Source organism: Rhincodon typus, chromosome 36, assembly GCF_021869965.1.
Source record: "Rhincodon typus isolate 14 chromosome 36, sRhiTyp1.1, whole genome shotgun sequence".
Lineage (NCBI taxonomy): Eukaryota > Metazoa > Chordata > Chondrichthyes > Orectolobiformes > Rhincodontidae > Rhincodon > Rhincodon typus.
The window spans coordinates 21,073,350-21,092,425 of record NC_063367.1 but is presented as its reverse complement, the minus strand read 5'-3'; the positions used below and the strand labels follow the sequence as shown (position 1 = coordinate 21,092,425).

At 45.4% G+C, this 19,076-nt stretch overlaps 1 protein-coding gene across 1 annotated transcript in view; it reads left to right on the top strand.

The window, feature by feature from the left end:
- Positions 1 to 19,076, top strand: part of iqgap1 (IQ motif containing GTPase activating protein 1) — a 100,558-nt gene that overhangs the window by 31,163 nt on the left and 50,319 nt on the right. The window contains exons 3-12 of the mRNA XM_048617064.1: positions 1,923 to 2,079; positions 2,738 to 2,815; positions 4,650 to 4,726; positions 7,435 to 7,502; positions 11,478 to 11,591; positions 12,771 to 12,949; positions 13,621 to 13,711; positions 16,085 to 16,248; positions 16,793 to 16,880; positions 17,887 to 18,050. Coding sequence (XP_048473021.1) covers positions 1,923 to 2,079; positions 2,738 to 2,815; positions 4,650 to 4,726; positions 7,435 to 7,502; positions 11,478 to 11,591; positions 12,771 to 12,949; positions 13,621 to 13,711; positions 16,085 to 16,248; positions 16,793 to 16,880; positions 17,887 to 18,050 — 1,180 coding nt within the window. The remainder of the gene's footprint in view (positions 1 to 1,922; positions 2,080 to 2,737; positions 2,816 to 4,649; positions 4,727 to 7,434; positions 7,503 to 11,477; positions 11,592 to 12,770; positions 12,950 to 13,620; positions 13,712 to 16,084; positions 16,249 to 16,792; positions 16,881 to 17,886; positions 18,051 to 19,076) is intronic.

The window sequence follows — 19,076 nt, the reverse complement described above, 5'->3', positions numbered from 1 at the left end:
ATCACTCAAATTTCATCCAGAAGCCTCTGGAGTGGGCTTTGTATCCAAAGCCTCCTGACCCGAGGCAAGAGTACCAGCACTGGGTTGCAGCTGACACAGTGTAATGTCAGTGGAAGATGAGTTGGTGCCTCAGATTGAGCCTGCATTTTCACAAGGAGTGATTTGATTTCCCTTTTCTAATGCTGACTGATCTGCTCACTGTTTCCAGCAGTTCCTAAATGTTCCAGTATCCCTTTACCCAGCAAGAGCAGCAGTGGGAAAACTGCACTGTGCTCACTGCTGCAGTGTCCTGCCAAAAAAAAGAGGAAATTCCCTCAGGATTTACTCTTCCATTGTAACTTTCCACACTGCCCTGACAAATCAGTCACCATTCCTTCATGGTCCCTGGGTCCCGCTCCTAGGATTACTCAGCAGATAGCATCATTGGCTGCTATGGTTCAAGGAGCCAACGAAATACCACAAGGGCAAGTGGGGATGAGTAACTAAATTCTGGCCTACCGTATCCTGAGAATGAAATAGAAAAAAAAACTCTCCTGCATTTTCACAGCTAACCTACAAGAGAGTTGATCTGACTAACCTGCTGTCATGCGTTTACCAGACATGACGACAGCATAACTATTGAGGTCAATTAACTTGTAATATAGCAGTGCTGTGTCGACTGGGAGTGCATGTTTGATCAGCAGAGGCAGACGACACACACACACACACACACACACACACATACACAGACACACATACACACACACACAATCTTGAGTTTCCCCACACAGAGCTTCACGTGTGTTTTCTTCTCTTCCTCTCATCTCCTTTCCCCTGCCTGTAGGTCTTGGCTCTCTCTGGGATCCCATGTCAGTTGTCTGTGATCCCTCCAAACACAGACAGTGTGCATATGGCTTCTGTTCGAGCAGGTGATTGAGAAAGTTGATAAATTGACTTCGTTGATCTGAAGGGGGAAAGGAGGGCCCTCTTGTGGAGCAGTGGTAGTGTCCCTACCCCTGGACCAGGAGGCCCGGTTTGAAGTCACACCTATTCCATAAGTGTGTAATAACATCTCTGAACAGGTTGATTAGAAAATTAGATAAATAAAACAAAATTTCAAAGGGAAAAGGCAGGACAGGGTACACAGAAGGGGCTATAAGACTGAGTAGTTGGTAAACTCTTTTATCCACAAAGAAAGGTGTCTTGGCCAGTCAGTGAGACAGAAGCATGGATCTCATAGAATCCCTACAGTGTGGAAACAGGCCCTTTGGCCCAACAAGTCCACACTGACTCTCAGAGCATCCCACCCAGACCCATCCCCCTATAACCCACCCCTGAACACTATAGGCAATTTCGCATGGCCAAACCACCTAACCTGCACATCTTTGGACTGTGCGAGAAAACCAGAGCACGCGGAGGAAACCCACACAGACTCGGGGAGAATGTGCAAACTCCTCACAGACCGTCGCCCGAGGGTGGAATCAAACCCGTATCCTTGGTGCTGTGAGGTAGCAGTGCTAACCACTGAGCCACCGTGGATCTGAATTAACATTGTTAGTAGAGAATAGTTTCCCAAAGATGAAGATTCGGAACTAAGAAATCTTTTCAGACAAAAGTTTGTAAAATCATTGGAGTTAGCTTGGAGAAGAATGACAGAGACCAGGTGGAATTATTGCATATTGTAAAGCTGAGCCAGGTACCAAAGGAAAATGAAGTAAAAATGTGGATTTAGGTTACATCTTTCCAAAAGAAAAGCAAGGTATGGCCTGTGCATTGTCTGTTTCTACTCGAAGCAGGATATGGTGTGAACTATTCTCAGAGCCAGAGGATCAACAATTGGATAGTCAAGAAATTTAGGAATTCTGTTTAAATTTATGGAGAAAATCTTCAACTTTCACCCGGGATTCCTGAATTAATGGATGCTCTTTTCCTCTGTTTTTCAGGTGGATGGAGGCATGTTTGGATGAGGAGCTGCCTCCAACAACAGAGCTTGAGGAAGGGCTGAGGAATGGAGTGTATCTTGCCAAACTTGGCAACTTCTTTAGCCCAAAGGTAGTGTCGCTCAAAAAGATCTACGACTGTGAACAGACCAGATATAAGGTAATCTCAACTGCACGTGAACGGAAGTGGGGGAGGGGGTTAAGGAATTGCAGCAGAAACATATGGATACAGACAGAGGGTGCCATAGGCAAGGCTCTGGGGAATAATTTCAATTGAGCTTGTATGGCTTGGGCTTTGTTTACTGGCTTTTTCTCCTACTGTAATGGAATTTCCACTTGCCAGGGTGAACCCAAAGCTAAGGGCCATAAATGCAAGGCAGTCGCTAACAAATTCAATTGGGAATTTAGGACCAACGTCTTCACTAAGAGAAATTGGTCCTTGCTACCACACAGGGTAGATGGTTTCAGTGCATTGAAGGGGAAGCTGGATAAACACTTGAGAGAGAAGGGAATAACACAGTGTGGAGCTGGAGGAACACAGCAGGCCAGGCAGCATCGGAGGAGCAGGAAAGCTGATGTTTCCAGTCAGGAATAGATGGATATATCGATAGGGTGAGTCAAAGATGGGCGGGCGGAGGCTTGTGTGGAGAAAAATGCTGGCATGGACTTGGTGGCCAGAATGCTCTCTATCTGCTGTTGTTAACCAGTGACAATCCAGGATGAGCAGGATACTGTGGGTGATCAGCATGCTGGCCTTCTGAAGAAGTGAAAAGGCGAGGTTTCCTTGATGTGTTTTCTCTTTTCCCATCGAAACACAGGCAACCGGGCTCCATTTCCGCCACACAGACAACACCATCCAGTGGTTTAACGCAATGTCGAACATTGGGCTGCCGAAGGTGAGTCTTTGTTTTATTCATAGACTGACCATTCTCTGCTCCCATCTTGTTTCTTCACGAATGAAGCAGGCAATGACAATGGAAGGTTAATAAACTCAGTCATTACCTCAGTAGAGAAAACAATAGTTACAGCAAAGGCTGCAGGATACAAGTACAGATATTTCAATCTGTCCCTTTTACTGATATTGGTTCCCATTATTTTCTGCCTTTTGACCCAGATTTCCAACATTGGCCGATTTAAAGTTTTGAACCTCTTCCTGTTTGCTCTCCTTCACTTGTTCTTTCCAGAAAAATATTCATGGAAACTTCCTGCCCTGGCATTCACTCCACGCCCTGAGCTGCTAGGATTCCATCAGACCACAGTAACCTTGGCTTCAGCCCAGCAGTCACAATTCAACCTCAAATTGGCTTTATTTGTTCTGAGGAAGGGTCACCGGTCCCAAAATGTTAACTCTGATTTTTCTTCACAGATGCTGCCAGAACTGCTGAGCTTTTTCAGCAACTTCTGTTTTTGTTCCTGATTTACAGCATCCACAGTTCTTTTGGTTTTTATTTCATGTCTTTCCTGATCCCTGGAATGGCTGAGATTCATATTACATTTGATGTTTAGTGACTGATCCATGAGAGTTCAGTGCTTGTGGTGATTGTTTTGGCTGCTGCTCTCTGGATTTCAGTCTTTAGTGTGTCTGAGTCCTGTTATTTCTGCTTTGCTAATTTGCTCTTATGTCTGTAAAAGTTGTTTGCTTTAAGCAACTAATACCATTCATATACAACTCAACTACCTGATGGTAAACTGTAATTCAATGTCTGAGAACAGTCCATTCACAACCTCTGTACCTTCCTCAACCCTGAGATGGGTTTCTGGCTCCACTTTCTCTTTAATAGTAAGACTGCTGACTTCCACATTTCAAACATCGCCCATCTCTGCTCCTACCTCAGTCTATGCCTCTGTTACTTCCACACGTAACTATTTTACTCTGCTCCCAGCCGTCATCTCATCTTCCACCCTCTGTAAACTTAACCTCGTGCAAACCTCTGCTGTCCACATCCTAATTTGCACCTGTTGGTGCATCATTCCTGTGCTTAGTGACCTACAGTGCCTCCTGTTGTGAAAATATTCAGTTTTAGAACTTGTGTTGATTCTTTGCAAATCCCAAATCCCTCATGGCCTCATCCCACCCTCACTCTGTACTTTTCTCCAGCCTTGAAACCCTTTGCAATGGTGACCTTTCTGTATGGTAGCTTGTGCATTCCCCACACACCTAAGTCATTATAACTAACTGTATGTTTCTGATTCTTGGGCAGAAAATTCCACAGCTATTTGTGAGACTCTGACGTTTGAAGATGGTTTTAGTATTTGTGACATAATGTAGACAGGCAGGTTAAAGGCGACAGTTGGGATTTGTATATACTAATGGCTGTTCTGTGGAATCGTTAAAGGTGTGTTGAAGAGCCCAAAATCTAATAACATCGATAGGGTGTACAGTACAATGGGGAGAGTGTTAGCAGAGATCAGAGTGAAGCAGGAAGTGAACACTGTGGAAGGTCTGCCAACTGACCCCCTGTAGCATTGCTAATGCAATCTGAATTATTCTCCAAAGACAGCAAACCCTGGGTGAGGTCAGTGAAAGTTTAATTGTATTTCAGGTGAAGGATCAGGTTGGCATGACTAGCTTTCCTATTTTTGGACAAAGTCAGTCCAAGGTTACAGAAATCCTGATTGCCCTGTCTGTTTACATTCTGAAATATTTATACACTTATGAGTGTTTGGGGAAATTTGCATTTGTGATCAGTGAAGCGTTTTATTAATTATACCATGTTTCTTTTCACATAGATCTTTTACCCTGAAACTACAGACATCTATGACCGTAAGAACATGCCCCGATGTATCTACTGTATCCACGCTCTCAGGTATTGCTTCCAGATGCTAGCATCGAGGTCCCAGTCTGACTATTCAACCAGAGGAGCAGCACTCTGCACTGTTGTTGCTTCCAGTGCTTCCCAGTGCTGATGGGTTTTAGTAACAGGCTGTAGTCCAGGCATGCTTGGCTGATTACACTGTTTACATTGCTGCAGCTCAGACCAGCTTCCTGGAACAGAATGGGCACCACTGTACTCATTGAGGGTGGGGGGAGTGGCCAAGCAGCAGGAAGAGTGCGACGCGAGAAGACTAGCAGGAGCAGTATCTGGGTGGGCTCAGAGTCATTGTGCTCTTTGCCTTTGATAGAGGAAGCCCCGGAACAGTTAGAAAGGTCGAATGATGAGCTCACTCATCAGGTTCCTTAAGTCGAGTCCCTGAGCTGAAAGCACCCTTCAAGGCTGTTTGGAATGTAGCGTAAAGCAGAGAGTTTCTGTTTGAAGCGAGCTGCTGCGGTAATGAGTCAGTATATAAAGGAACAGTGTGTCCTCATCCAGCTATTTCCTGTATTGGGGCTGAGTGTTTCCCAGTGCTGCAGCTATTCCTGACCCAGGTCACATTGTTCAGATCTGGAAATACCAGGCTGATTAGCCAAATGGATGTTTGTGCTGTCTCTCAAATGGGGTTACACCAAGGACAATCTCTGGCCAAGAGCAGTGGCAGGCGAGGACTCTTGTGCCTTCCTGTTGTTATAAATCTCTGATTCTCCCATTCACTCTGTCTGTCTAGCTCAGGTTTGCTGCCCTGTGCTTCAGAGGGAAGGACACAACAACAACTTGCATTTGTCTAGCCCCTTTGGCATAGTAAAATATACCAAGGTGCTTCTAAAGAGAATTACCAAACAGAAGTTGGCACTGAGCAGCAGGAAGAATATTATGCCAGATGACTCGAGGAGCATCTTTTTAATTAATCCATTCATGGGACATGGGTGTCGTTGGCTGGGGCCAGCATTTATTGCCCGTTCCTAGTTGCCCCTTGAGAAGGTGGGGGTGAGCTGCCTTCTTGACCTGCTGCAGATTGACCCACAATGCCCTGAGGGAGGGAATTCCAGGATTTTGACCCTGCGACAGGCAAGGAACGGTGAAATATTTACTCAAGGAGGAGAGAGAGAGGCAGAGAGGTTTCAGGAAGCTGAAACGTGTCCATCAATGAAAATCACGATGCAGTCCAGGTCAGAATTAGATAAGTATAGGTATCTGTATCTCAGAGTGGGGTAGGGGCTGGAGGGGGAGTGGGGTTACAGAGATAGGTAGGGGCTGTAGGGGCTGGAGGAAGTGACAGAGAAAGGGAGGAGTGTAGGGGATGGAGGGAGTTACAGAGATAGGGAGGGAGGGGATGCAGAGGTTTACAGAGATAGGGATGTGTTAGGGGCTGGAAGAGATTATGGAGATAGGGAGGGGTGTAGGGGCTGGAGGAGGTGACAGTGATAGGGTGGGGTGTAGGGGCTGGAGGAGGTGACAGAGATGGGGAGAGGGTGAGGGGCTGGAGGAGGTGGCAGAGATAGGGAGGGGGTGTAGGGGCTGGACAAAGTGACAGAGATAAGGAGGAGTGTAGAGAACGGAGAGGGTTACAGAGATAGGGAGGGGGTCGGGGCTGGAGAGGGTTACAGAGATAGGGAGGGGCTGTAGGGGATGGAGGAGGTTACAAAGATTGAGATGGGGTGTTGGGGCTGGAGGGGGTTACAGAGATAGGAAGTTGGGGCTAGAGGAGGTTACAGATAGGGGCAGCTGAAGCTGTGGGGGCATAGGAAACCAACAATGAGAAGTTTTAATATTCAGATTTAGGATAAGCAAGTTCCCATGTAACTAAATGGAAATTGGTACAAATGTTTACAGTAATCTGACTGAATAATCCAGCTACTCATGCTCTGGGAATGTGTTCAAATCTAACCATGGCAGCTGATGGAATTGAAATCCAATTAATGAATCAGGAATTGATGTAAAATCCCATCTGGTTCCTTAATGTCCTTTAGGAGGGGAATCTGCCATCCTTTCCCAGGCTGGTCTCTGTGTGACTATAGGTGTAATAGTCTGGTTACATCTTAACCGACCAGTAAGCCATTCAGCTCCAGGGCAATTAGTGATGGGCAGTTAGATACCCATATCCCATGAAACAATAGAGAGAAACCAAATTAGAATATAGCCCAGACATGGGCTCAACTTCCCAGAAGAATGAGAGACCATTCATCACACCAGAAAGATCTGCCCCCAATCTTTCGGACATATCACCAAGCTGTAGATTTGCTAGTTAGTGGAATTCTTTTCTCTCTATCCAGTCTATCAATGCCTCTAATATCTTGATGTTTGTGTAATCTCCCCTTGTCATTTGATCACTGTAATCTCAGTCTCGGTCTCTCTCTCTCTCTCTCTGTCTGTCAGTCGATGTCTCTCTCTCTGTCTGTCAGTCGATGTCTCTCTCTCTGTCTGTCTGTTGCTGTCTCTCTCTCTGTCTGTCTGTCTGTGTCTGTCTCTCTCTCTCTCTCTCCCTCACTGTCTCTCCCTCTGTCTCACTCTCTCTCTCTCTTACTGTCTCTCTCTCTCTCTCCTTCTCTCCTGAACAGTAGCCAGCATGGCACTGAGGCCAGCAGTAGACCATTGAGGACGGGGTTGGCAGGGGGTCGGTGGACAGAGTAGGAAGGTGTTACTGTCCCCTGGACTGTGCTTGGATTTTCATTGATTTACCCTCTCCATTCCTTTGGCAGTTTGTACCTCTTTAAACTGGGATTGGCACCACAGATTCAGGATCTTTATGGAAAAGTTGCTTTCACAGGTGAGGATGGTTCAAATTAATCAGTTGTCATGACCACTCAAAATCTTTCTCAAATACCACGCATAATCAACACTGCATTGCTCGTGTAACTGTGAATTGTGTGTCTGTGCATACACATGGCTGGTAAACAGGGTGTGTTAGACCGAATTCTGAGGAAGGGTCGCCGGACCTGAAACGTTAACTCTGTTTTCTCCTCCACAGATGCTGCCAGACCTGCTGAGCTTTTCTAGCAACTTTGTTTTTGTTGTTGTGTTAGACCAAGGGGTGTTGATGTACCCGGGGATGGTCGACATAGTGATTTCAGAGATCTGTGATGAGCTGTGCATGTGCCCACTGTGTGTGATGTGTTGGGCTTATGGGTAACTGCACCCATTCATTAGGGTGGAGAGTTGGATTTCAGTTTTGGTTCCCAGAGAGAGGCAGTGCATGTGGATTCGGCCACGTGTGTGCCAGGCAGTGTTGGTACCCGCTGGATTTACTGACCACACCAAAGATTTCTGAGTGTTTACTGGGGAGATCCAGCACCCTAGAGGGAGGGCAGCAGGATGGAGTTTATTGTTCTGGGGGTTCTGGTCAGCTGGTCTCAAACGGGAACATGTTTTGGTTGATTCTCCCAGAACAGACTGCAGTCTGTGAAACTGGGTCCACAGTGAGTGTGTGGAAGGAAAGGGCTTTTCCTATTATCCCAGCCCCACATCATTGGGGCACACACACAGCCTGAGGTTACAAGAGAATATGAGAACTTGTCTATATGAGAACCCCAGGAGAGAGAGAGGGGGCGGGGGGGGGAGTCATGTGCCTGGTGAGGTTCAGTGCAGTATTTGATGGAAGACTATGTTTTTAAATCTTTTTTATCAACTGTCCCTCAGAATGTGAGTGGGGAGCATGAATAGAACACCAAATGCCCAGCTTTTGCTGTGACTCCAAGCTAGAATACTCTTGACCCTAGGTCTGAAAGTTGTGGATTGAAACTCCATTCCAGAAACGTGAGTGTGCTGACTCCCAGTGCTACACTGAGGGAGTTCTGCACTATTTGGAAGTTCAAACTTTCACACGAGACATTAAAGTTAAGACTCCATCTGCCTCCTCAGGAAATCAGGGGAGTTCTCTCCACTGGCCTGGGCCGGTACTTTACACCGTGACCAATGGATTACCTACTCCATATGGGAGACCAAGTTGAGCACATTTTCCACACTCTTCCTGACGTGCAGGAAAACTGAGGCCAATTTGATCCCACACCATCAGGTGTGGTAGATAATTCTTTAAAGTTTGCATTGCATACAGAGATGATGGTTAAAAAGGCGTTTGGCATGCTTGCCTTCATTGCTCAGTCCTTTGAGTAAAGGAGTTGGGATGTTATGTTGAGGTGGTACAGGACATTGGTGAGGTCTCTTCCAGAATACTGTGTCCAGTTCTGGTCACCCAGTTATAGGAAGGATATTATCAAGCTGGAGAGTTTCAGAATAGCTTTACCAGGATGTTGCCGGGTATGGAAGGTTTGAGTTATAAAGAAAGGCTGGATAGGCTGGGATTTTTTTCACTGGAGCGTAGGAGATTGAGAGGTGATCTGGTAGAAGTTTATAAAATAATGAGAGATAGAGATAAAGTTGATGATTGTTGTCTTTTCCCTAGGATGGGACATTTCAAGACTAGGGGGCACATTTTTGAGCTGAGAGGAAAGAGATTTTAATACGACATGAGACAATTTTTTTACACGGAGGGTGGTTTGCGTGTGGAATAAATTTCCTGATGAAGTGGTGGTCGCGGGTGCAGTTGTACGGATGTATGAATAGGAGGTTTGGAGGGATATGGGCCAGGAGCAGGCAGGTGGGACTAGTTTAGTTTGGGATTGTGTTCAGCATGGACTGGTTAGACCGAAGGGTCTGTTTCCGTGCTGTATGACTCTATGATTCTATAAACAGGAACCCCTGTATAAAAGGAAAGCAGGGGAGAACAGGGAGGTTAGAGAGCTCCAGGCGAACAGCTACCATCAGCATGGGCACCAATAGGCTGAATGGCTGCCCTGTCTCCCTGCTGAAATTGCAGTGGTTCCAGACAATTGGGGAGCAATCAAAGGGGAGCTGACCTCACCTACTGGGCAAGAAGATTGAGCTGACAGGATTCAGAACTGGTCTCACCTATTGGTTGCTACAATTGAACTGATGGGCTTCTGCACTGAGAAGAGGAAATTTCAGCTCGTGTTTCCACACCCAATTACGGTTCAGTGTTCCTTTGATGTCTGAAATACAGACAGTCCACATTTAGGGTGGGGAGGAGAATGGCATCTGACTGGGTCACAGAGGCATCACCATCCTCTATATGCACAGTCCAGACCCACAGGAGACTATTTAGGAAGGTTACCAAGAGGCAGGCAGCACATTTTAAGGAGCTGAGTACTATTCAAATGGAGGAAGCTACAGAAGAGGGATTTGGGAGTCCTTATGCGTGAATCACAAAAGGCTCAGGTCCCGGCTTCAGCAGATAGTAGGGAAGACAAATGAAATGTTAACCTCTATCACAAGATGATTGGAATATAAAAGTAGGCAGATTTCCCTAAAACTATACAAGGCACTAGTCAGGCCACAGCTGAAATACTGTGAATACCTTTGGGCCTCTTATTTAGGCAAAGATGTACTGGCATTAGGGACAGTCCAGGGATGGTTCACGAGGTTGATCCTGGGTATTGAGGGACTGTCTTATGAGGAGAGGTTAAGAAGATTGAGCCTGTACTCATCGGAGTTTGTAAGAATGAAAGACGACCTTATTGAAGCATGGAGGATTCCTAAGGGACTTGACAGCAGGTGTGGAAAGATTGTTTCCCTTTTGGGAGAGTCTGGGACAAGGGGGTATTACCTCAGGGTAAGGAGTTACCCATTGAAGACAGAGATGAGGAGGAATGTCTTCTCTGAGGGTAGTGAATCTATGGAATTTTTACCGCAGAGGGGTCTTGAGGCTGAGTTGTTCACGATATTCAAGGCTGAGGTTTTTAATCAGGAAGTGAATTAAGACTTATGAGGAAAAGGCAGGAAAGTCTAGTTGAGGATTATCAGATCAGCCATGATCTCATTTAATTGTGGAGCTGACTGGATGGGCTGAGTGGCCTGTTTCTGTTCCTACATCTTATGCGGTGTAACTCAGTGTAACGACAGTGTTCTGTCGGCACCTTCAAACGAGCAGCTAGGAAATAAATAATCTGGTTGATTTTCTGAGTCTGCTGGGGCAGTTAACAGAACTGCTATCTAATCAGTTGTTTCCAGTGCACAAACCTTAATCGAGCCTGAGTTTGGCAGCAAAGGTGCAAAATGCAGATAACAGTTAGTAAACACCAAGTCTGAGAGTGCTCTCAAATCTTGCACCAGAGCCAATCAATCCCATTGTCAAAGCTGTATACAGAATAGGTTCTACAAAGCCAAACACAACAAATGACATGGTGGGGACTTGGAGCTTCCTGGAAACTAATTTTATGTAAATCTATTAAATCATAAATGAACAAACCTGTTTGTCAAACTTGACCCTTCTGCCAACTGTGCAATGTCCCAATCTTTGCTTCTACTCTTTAAGGGAAGTCCTGTTATTCAGGGAGTTGGGAATATTCCAAACAGCCAAGTCCGGGGAAAGAGGGAAACAAGAGATTTTAGGGAGTGAGTGAATTTTCAATCATAAATTTCTCTGGGAGAAGGAAAAACCCTTTAGAGGACAAAATCATGAGCATACTTTCTTTCCAGTCCACCCTTGTCACTTAGCTGCTCCAATAACAAGGCAGCTATTTCCATGAGTCCCCAGTAACTCCACTTCTTCCATTTGGATCATTCAGAGGCAGAGTTGCCAAGACAGTACAGGATGGGAGAATGGGTGAAGGGACTGGGTCCAAGAAGGGGACAGGAGGGCAGGGAAGGAGAGAGCTGATGGGTGGAGGACTGGGATGAATAAAGGGGTTACAGTTCCTAACTGTTGTTTTTCTCCTGTCGGTTTCAGAGGAGGAGATTAACAACATGAAGACTGAGCTGGAGAAATACGGGATTCAGATGCCAGCGTTCAGTAAGATCGGGGGAATTTTGGCCAATGAACTGTCAGTGGATGAAGCTGCCTGTAAGTGATGTTGGGCTTTGGATCCTGAGAGTTGGCGTCCTGATGCATTTTCGGTCTGTCGTCCTGACTATATTTCTCAATCCCTGTTGGGTCTGCTGTTCAACAAATAACAGGGCTGCCCTTAGGGGGAGCGGGTGAGGGTCAAAATTGGTTGTCATTCCAAATGGCGAAGCTTTACCTCGTGTTGGGTGAGGTGTGTATTGATGCTGGCCAAGGAGGGGATTGATGCGAACTGTGACACTCTCAATGTCCAGCTCTCCCACACCAAGTGGCCCCTTGTTGGCTGATGTTTGTTGAGTCAGATCTCAACCACCCTGCAACAACCTTGTGATGATGTCACCGAGCTGCTCCTCACTGGGTATAAATAACACAGTGTGGGCAGAGATGAGAAAGGAGAGAGAACACATGCGGAGCTGGACAGCAATGTGAATGTTAGAAACACATCCAGAGAAGCTTGGAGAATAAATCCATTGGCATTAGATGGTAGAATTTTTGGAAAAGTCAATAAAGTAACAGGTTAGCGCCTGGTATATTGTACCTTTTGAGTTTTAGTATGTAATAAATAATGTCATAAAGAAGCCCAAACCCAAAGACAGTTCTTGATCTTGTCTTCTCCTTGACTAGTTGGCGTTGAACCCAAATTCATGGATGTGGGCAGCAAACTACACATCAAAAAATCAAAATTTCTGTGGAATTGTACTCTGTGAGAGGTAGCACATTGACAAAATGTCCTGAGGTGCTTCATGGACATGTACACCAAACAAATCTAACACTAAGCCGTATCACAAAATGTAAGAGCAGATGATCAAAACTCGGTTCAGCTGTGACGTTTTAAGGAGCATCTTGAAGGAGGACAGAAAGAGGAAGGTGGAGTGGGTTAAGGAGGGAATTCCAGAGCTCAGAGCCCAGGCAGCTAAAGGCACAGTCACTAGTGGCGGGATGATGAATATTGGGGATGCTCAAGAGACCAGAACTGGAGGAGCATCAATATCTCGGTGGGTTGTGGGCCTGAAGGAGGTTGCAGAAATAGTATGGGAATGTGACCAGGGAGGAATTTGAATGAAAGCACGAGATAGTCAGTGAATAGGGGAAAGGACTGATTTAGGGGAGGCAAAACTCTAACTGTGTTTTTTAAAAGCCAATATTCTGCTAATTAATGTTACCTGCCCTTTCCCACAGTGCACGCTGCTGTCATTGCCATCAATGATGCCATTGAGAAGGGTGTTCCAGCAGAGACTCTGGCAGCGATGAAGAACCCCAATGCCATGCTGGTCAATTTAGACCCAACACAAAGTGTGCAGTATCAGGACACCCTGAGTGCTGCCAAGCATGAGAAAATGGCAAACGCCCGAAATAAGGTGGGCATTCATCAAGTAAGAGGGTAAAGGGTGTCTCTGTAAAAAGGATGTATGCGGACAGTATGTATTGATGTGGGACTGATGTGGGCTTGTTCGCTGCTTGGGAGATTGACTTACCTTGTGTTATTGTTCCCTATTAATCAGAACCGTGCAGTTCCATAATAGGAGCTGAAGGAGATGCTGGAGGATTCTCTTATACTTATCTCCACCTTTCTTTACCGCAGTCAGCACTTGATATTGTTCACTACCTGAACCTTGTTGTTTTTGTCATTCATTCTTGGAACGTGTGTGTTGCTGGCAAGAGCAGAATTCATTGCCTGTCCTTAAGTGCCCTGGAGAAGGTGGTGCTGAGATGCTGCTTTGAACCACTGTGGTTCATGGCCTCAGTGTTCCCACAGTGTCTCACCACTCCAGTTCAGATGGTGTTTAAGAATAAACCACATTGCTGTGGCTGTAACTGGGGAAGGACAGTAGATATCCTTCCCTGAGAGCAATGAGAGATCCAGATCCAGGCTGAGCGGAGGGGTTCTGTGTTGTGATGTAGAACATCCTGTGCCCAGCACATGTTGAATGAATGGCTTTTTGTGGACAGGTGGCAGAGGGGGTGGTGGCTTCCAGAAAAGATCAAGGAATTGAAATGACTCCTGTGATTCCATTTTATATTTTTTAAGGATGTGCCTGGGAGCCCTCAGGAAGAGAGAGACGTTTATGAAGAGCTCCTCACACAAGCTGAGATCCAGGGAAATGTAAATAAAGTCAACTGTAAGTTTGAGAAATCTCACAACTTGTTCACAATGTGAAGTCTCAGGTATAGTGGCAGTTGTGCTAAGTAAGTCAAGGCAATGACTCCTGGCTGCTGTGTGCAGGTGGGTCTTAGTGGACTGTGATGCACTTACAGTTGAACAGCTTGGATTCTCCCATTGACGAATAACAGAGTTTGATATGTGCCACTGGAGCCCATGCTTCAGCAGTGTTGGCACCTTTGATGAAATGGACAGCAAAGCAGAAACAGCTTCAATTGATTCATCCCTATTTATTACCCCTCCCCAAGCTTAAGTACACATCCCGCTAGTGGTAGACAAAAGCTGTTTTGAACGTCTCTGAGCGAGTGAACATTGGCCATGACTCAAATCACTAGATTCTAGGTTCAAATCCCACTCCCAAAGTTTGAGCACACAAATCGAGGCTGACATTCCAGTGACCCACTGAGGGAACCCTGCCCTGCCAGATGTACTGTCATTCAGATGTGACTTCAAACTGAGGCCCTTCTCAGGTGGGTGTAAAAGATCCTGTAGTCTGTATTTCGAAAAAGAGTGAAAGAGTTCTCCATGGTCAATAATTATCCTTCAACCCAATATCGCACCAAGGCCAACTCTCAGATCATATTTGCTGTGTGTGTGTGTGTGTGTGTATGTGTGTGTGTGTGTGTGTCTGTGTGAGAGAGAGAGACCCTGTCTGTGTCTGTGTGTGTGTGTTTGTGGGAGCTTGCTGTGTGAATGTTAGCTGTGGCATTTCCTACATTACTAAAGCAACAACACTTCAGAAATCTGTATGGTATTGCGGTTGTAAAGAGCTTTAAGATTATAAGTGAAAAGTGCTTTATAAATGTCAGTCTTCTGTTTCCTGCATCAACTTTAACCTCAAAGCCAGCCAGTCTGACTAACCCTGATGTATGCCGCTGGGCACATTTTTCTGGAAGAGATGCCCTGCTCTGTGTCTGATCAGGTTTCCCTGGGCATTAATATAAACACATGGCCTGTCAGATTTGTTGTCCCAACCACATACAACTGAACTCCGATAAAGAGTCATTGCCTTCAAAACATTAACTCTACTTTCATCCCACAGATGTTGCCAGACCTGCTGAGTTTCTCCAGCAATTTCTGTTTTTCTTTCAGCTGTTACTACATGTTTTGATATTACTTGGAAGTTTCCACTCAGTTTACTTTCTCCCTCTGTTAGGTTATTGTCGTCTTTAGTCAGTTTTTATAACTTGCCCAATCCTCTGTTTACTAATTAAAGCATTGTATTTTTCCACTTTCAATTTGATACTATGCTTAATTTTCCTGAATAACCATGGTCAGTTTATCCCTTTCCTAGAATCCCCCTTTCTCACTGGGATATATCTTTGTGTGAGTTATGAACTGTTTTCTTAAATATCTGCAAGTGGCCCTCAATCATCGTTTCTATTAAACTCCTTTCTCAGTCCTCTCAAGCCAACTCGACCCTCGTTCCTTTGTAATTACCCTTATTTAAGTTTAGCACAGTTGTTTCTGACCCAGGTTTCTCACTCTTAAGCTACATTCTAAATGCTAAATTACCATGCTATGGTGACTATTTCGTGGGGGACCTTTTATTCCAAAATCATTTAATAAACCTGCCTCATTGCACATTACCAGATCCAAAACAGCCTGGTCCCTGGTTGGATACAATATATTGTTTTAGGAAACTGTCCCTAATACTTCACCAAGATCCATGACTCTCTTACTGTTCAACACTGGTGGTAGCAAAGATTTGTTGTTGGCTAATTTCTCCCTCCTGTCACCAGTGGATGCACCATCAAGAGGCAACACAAGCCTTTGAACGTGTAGAAGAGTGATAATTGTTTGACAGACTCATGGTGGCCATTCCAAGTGTAGTTAGTTCTGACTATGGTCACCAACTCTCATCAATCATCTTCCTGAAGGTAGCACCATGTCACCTTCCACTCCTGCAGCCCCTCTGTCCCACCAACGGTTGCTCAACGTGGCCACCCTCAGGATGGCCCACCTTCCCACAGCCAACTGGAAACCCTATGAGCCTGTTGAAAGAAAAGTTAATAAAGGGTTTTTATTCACATCCCACAATGCTTCTCCTAGTGCTGTTCACAATGGGGGCCTGAATTCCCGAGAGACTCCAGGCAAGTAGGGGTAGTGTGGACAAATGAAAACCTCCTATTTCATCAGGAGAGTTGGGCTGTTGGATAATTGTAACTGATTGCTCATCCTTGACTAGACGTAGTTCTTCCTAGTAACTGTATTGAATTTATTTTCATTCATTTATATCTACCAATGTTTGGTTTGGTTTGAAGAGCCATGTAGAGCTTTCCCATCCAGGGCGTAACGCACCCTCTGACCCATTGGCCTGTTGTGATTTCAGTACAGAATGGCCTGAAGCATGTAGATGGAGCCCTGGAGCAACAAGATGGGACAGCTCTCTACAACGCCCTGAAGTCACCAGCCTTAGGCCTGCGAGATGTGGAGTTGGACAACTGCGACTGGTACCTCAAGCAGCTCTCCTGTGACAAACAGCTGAAAGCCCAGGTAACAAATCAGGATATCTGGCAAAAAAAGATGGAGTGATAAAGTGAGGTGTTATTACAAACTGAAATATCTTGCTTGACAAGATAGTGAAATCACTTTTAACAGTAACTTTGAAAAGGGAATTGGACATTAACTTGAAGGAGAAAAGTTTCCAGGACGATTGGGTAAAGACAGGGGGAGTCGGACCCTTCCGAGAGATAGCACAGGCCATGAATGATGTTCTGAGGAAGGGTCACCGGACCCGAAACGTTAACTCTGTTTTTTCCTTCACAGATGCTGCCAGACCTGCTGAGCTTTTCCAGCAACTTCTGTTTTTGTTCATGAATGATAGAATGTCACTCTGTGTTATAAATATACAGGAAGGCCAAGAGGCTACGCACTGCAACTGAGATTGCTACATTTGTCAACAGATCTCTGGCAGTGTTAGAGTGACAGGGCACAAGGATGGATATTACTTTGAAATATGTTAAAGAGCTATCCATAGCTTGTTACATGTTGCTAATCTCTGTTCTCCCTTAAATCCCCATCACCTTCCACCAATCAGGAGCAGGGCTCAAAGGAGCCTCTGACGAAGGAGGAGTTACAGTTCGGAGTTGACCAAGCCAACCAAGATGGTCATCGGTTCAGGAGAAGTGAGTAAATGCCATCTCCTTGCCCTCTGGTCAGGTTTGGTGCCCGGATGTGGGTTCAGTTGCAGTATTACTCACACTACCTGCCAGATTGGAGAAAATAAACTGGAGGAAAACATTTGTAGTTCAGTCACTCTCTTTAATCCTGAATTTTACTGGCTACTTTTGTTTTTATTCATGCATGTTGACATTGACAGGACCAGCATTCCTTGCCAATCCCTAATTGCCGTGTAGAAAGTGGTGACGAGCTGCTGCTATCTATATTGCTGATGTACACCCTCAGTATTATTAACGGGAATCACCTACGTGAAAGGAATGTACATTTAAAAATTACAGATAATATCTCTGGACAAGTCTAAAAGCATTTCAATGCAATAGCCATTTTATGATCAGCGAGTTCCTCAAAACAATGTTTAATCATTTCTGGTGTCTGAGGGAAGTAGGTCAAGCAAAACACAAGGACAGTTTCCTGCCTTTCTTCAATCTGTGTCTTTATAAGCCAAAAACATCTAGATGAGCCTCAGCTGACGATCTAATCCAACACACAAGCAGTGTCAATATCCTCTACAAATGTTTGATGGGGACAGTGTAGAGAGAGCTTTACTTGGTATCGAACCCTGTGCTGTCCCTGTCCTGGGAGTGTTTGATGGGGCATAGTGTAGAGGGAGTTTTACTCTGTATCTAACCCCGTGCTGTCCCTGTCCTGCGAGTGTTTGATGGAGATGTGCTCTACCTGAAATTGGAATTCTTCTGTTTACGAAAGCAACTTCGACATTAGTTTCTATACATTTGGGACTTTGTAGACCCTGGAATGACCATAATTCAGGATCCATAAACCCATCAGATAAAGAGCAGAATTAGGCCATTCAGTCTATTTGAGTCTGCTCCCCCTTTCGATCATGACTGATATGTTTCTCAACTCCATTCCCCTGCCTTGCACACCCCCATCCCGTAACCCTTGATCCCCTTACTCATTCGGAATGGAATTTAATTGAATCTCTTGTTTCAGTGCTGGAGGCTATATCTCGAATCAATGCAGCGATCCGTAAAGGTGTAGCAGAGGATACAGTGACGGAGCTGATGAACCGTGATGCCCAGTTACCAGAGGCGTACCCTTTTGCTGCTGAGCTGTATCAGCAGGAGCTCTCCACCCTGCAACAGCAAAGCCACCAGGTGGGTCATCGTGAGCCAGAAACCAAGGCTGTATCATCAGGGTCTGGTTGAAGGCAGTTACCGGAATGATAGAATCCGTACAGTATGGAAGCAGCCCATTTGACCATCGAATCTATCGAGAACCCTCCAAAGAGCATCCACCCAGATCCACCCACCCCCAACCCTATTCCCACAACCATGTATTTCCCATGGCCAATCCACCCTACCCTGCACATCTTTGGACTGTGGGAGGAAACCGGAGCACCTGGAGGAAACCCACGCTGCTGAAACATTCAGGTCCTCAGCCGTCCTCAGTTAATACTTTTTGTTTATTCCCTGCACTAACATTGAAAACATCAATAAATATCAGAAACATCATTCCAGGAATTTTAAACTCCAAGTGTGGATATCCTCTGAGAGTTTCTTACATTTTGTTTTTAATGGCATTAAAGTTTTGGGCATCACTGGCCAGGCATTTATTGCCCATTCCTAGTTGCCCAGAGTCAACCACATTGCAGTGAGTCAAGTATCTAGGTCAGACCAGGTAAAGATGGCAGATTCCTGATGTTTCTTACAACAGGCAACAGTGGTTACACTAGCTTTTGATTTCATATTTCTGTGACTTCAGGTTTCACCACCTGCCCTGGTGGGATTCGAACCCACATCCCCGGAACATTAGCCTGAGCCTCTAGATTACAAGTCCAGTGGCATAACCACTGCATCCCATCTTCATCTTGCTCTCTCTTTTACCATATTGTCATTTAATCATCCGCTTTTCACTTCAAACAAAATTAACTTTGTTCAAAATCCTCTCAAGGTCAAGGAATGCTTTCACTGAACCTTTTCTCAGGGATTCAATGGGTAGGTAGTGTCAGTGATGGGGGGGAGTGTACACAGGGCAGTGGGAGGGGGATTAAATGGGTGGGTAGGGTCAGTGATGGGGGGGGAGTGTACACAGGGCAGTGGGAGGGGGATTAAATGGGTGGGTAGTGTCAGTGATGGGGGAGTGTACACGGGGCTGTGGGAGGGGGATTAAATGGGTGGGTA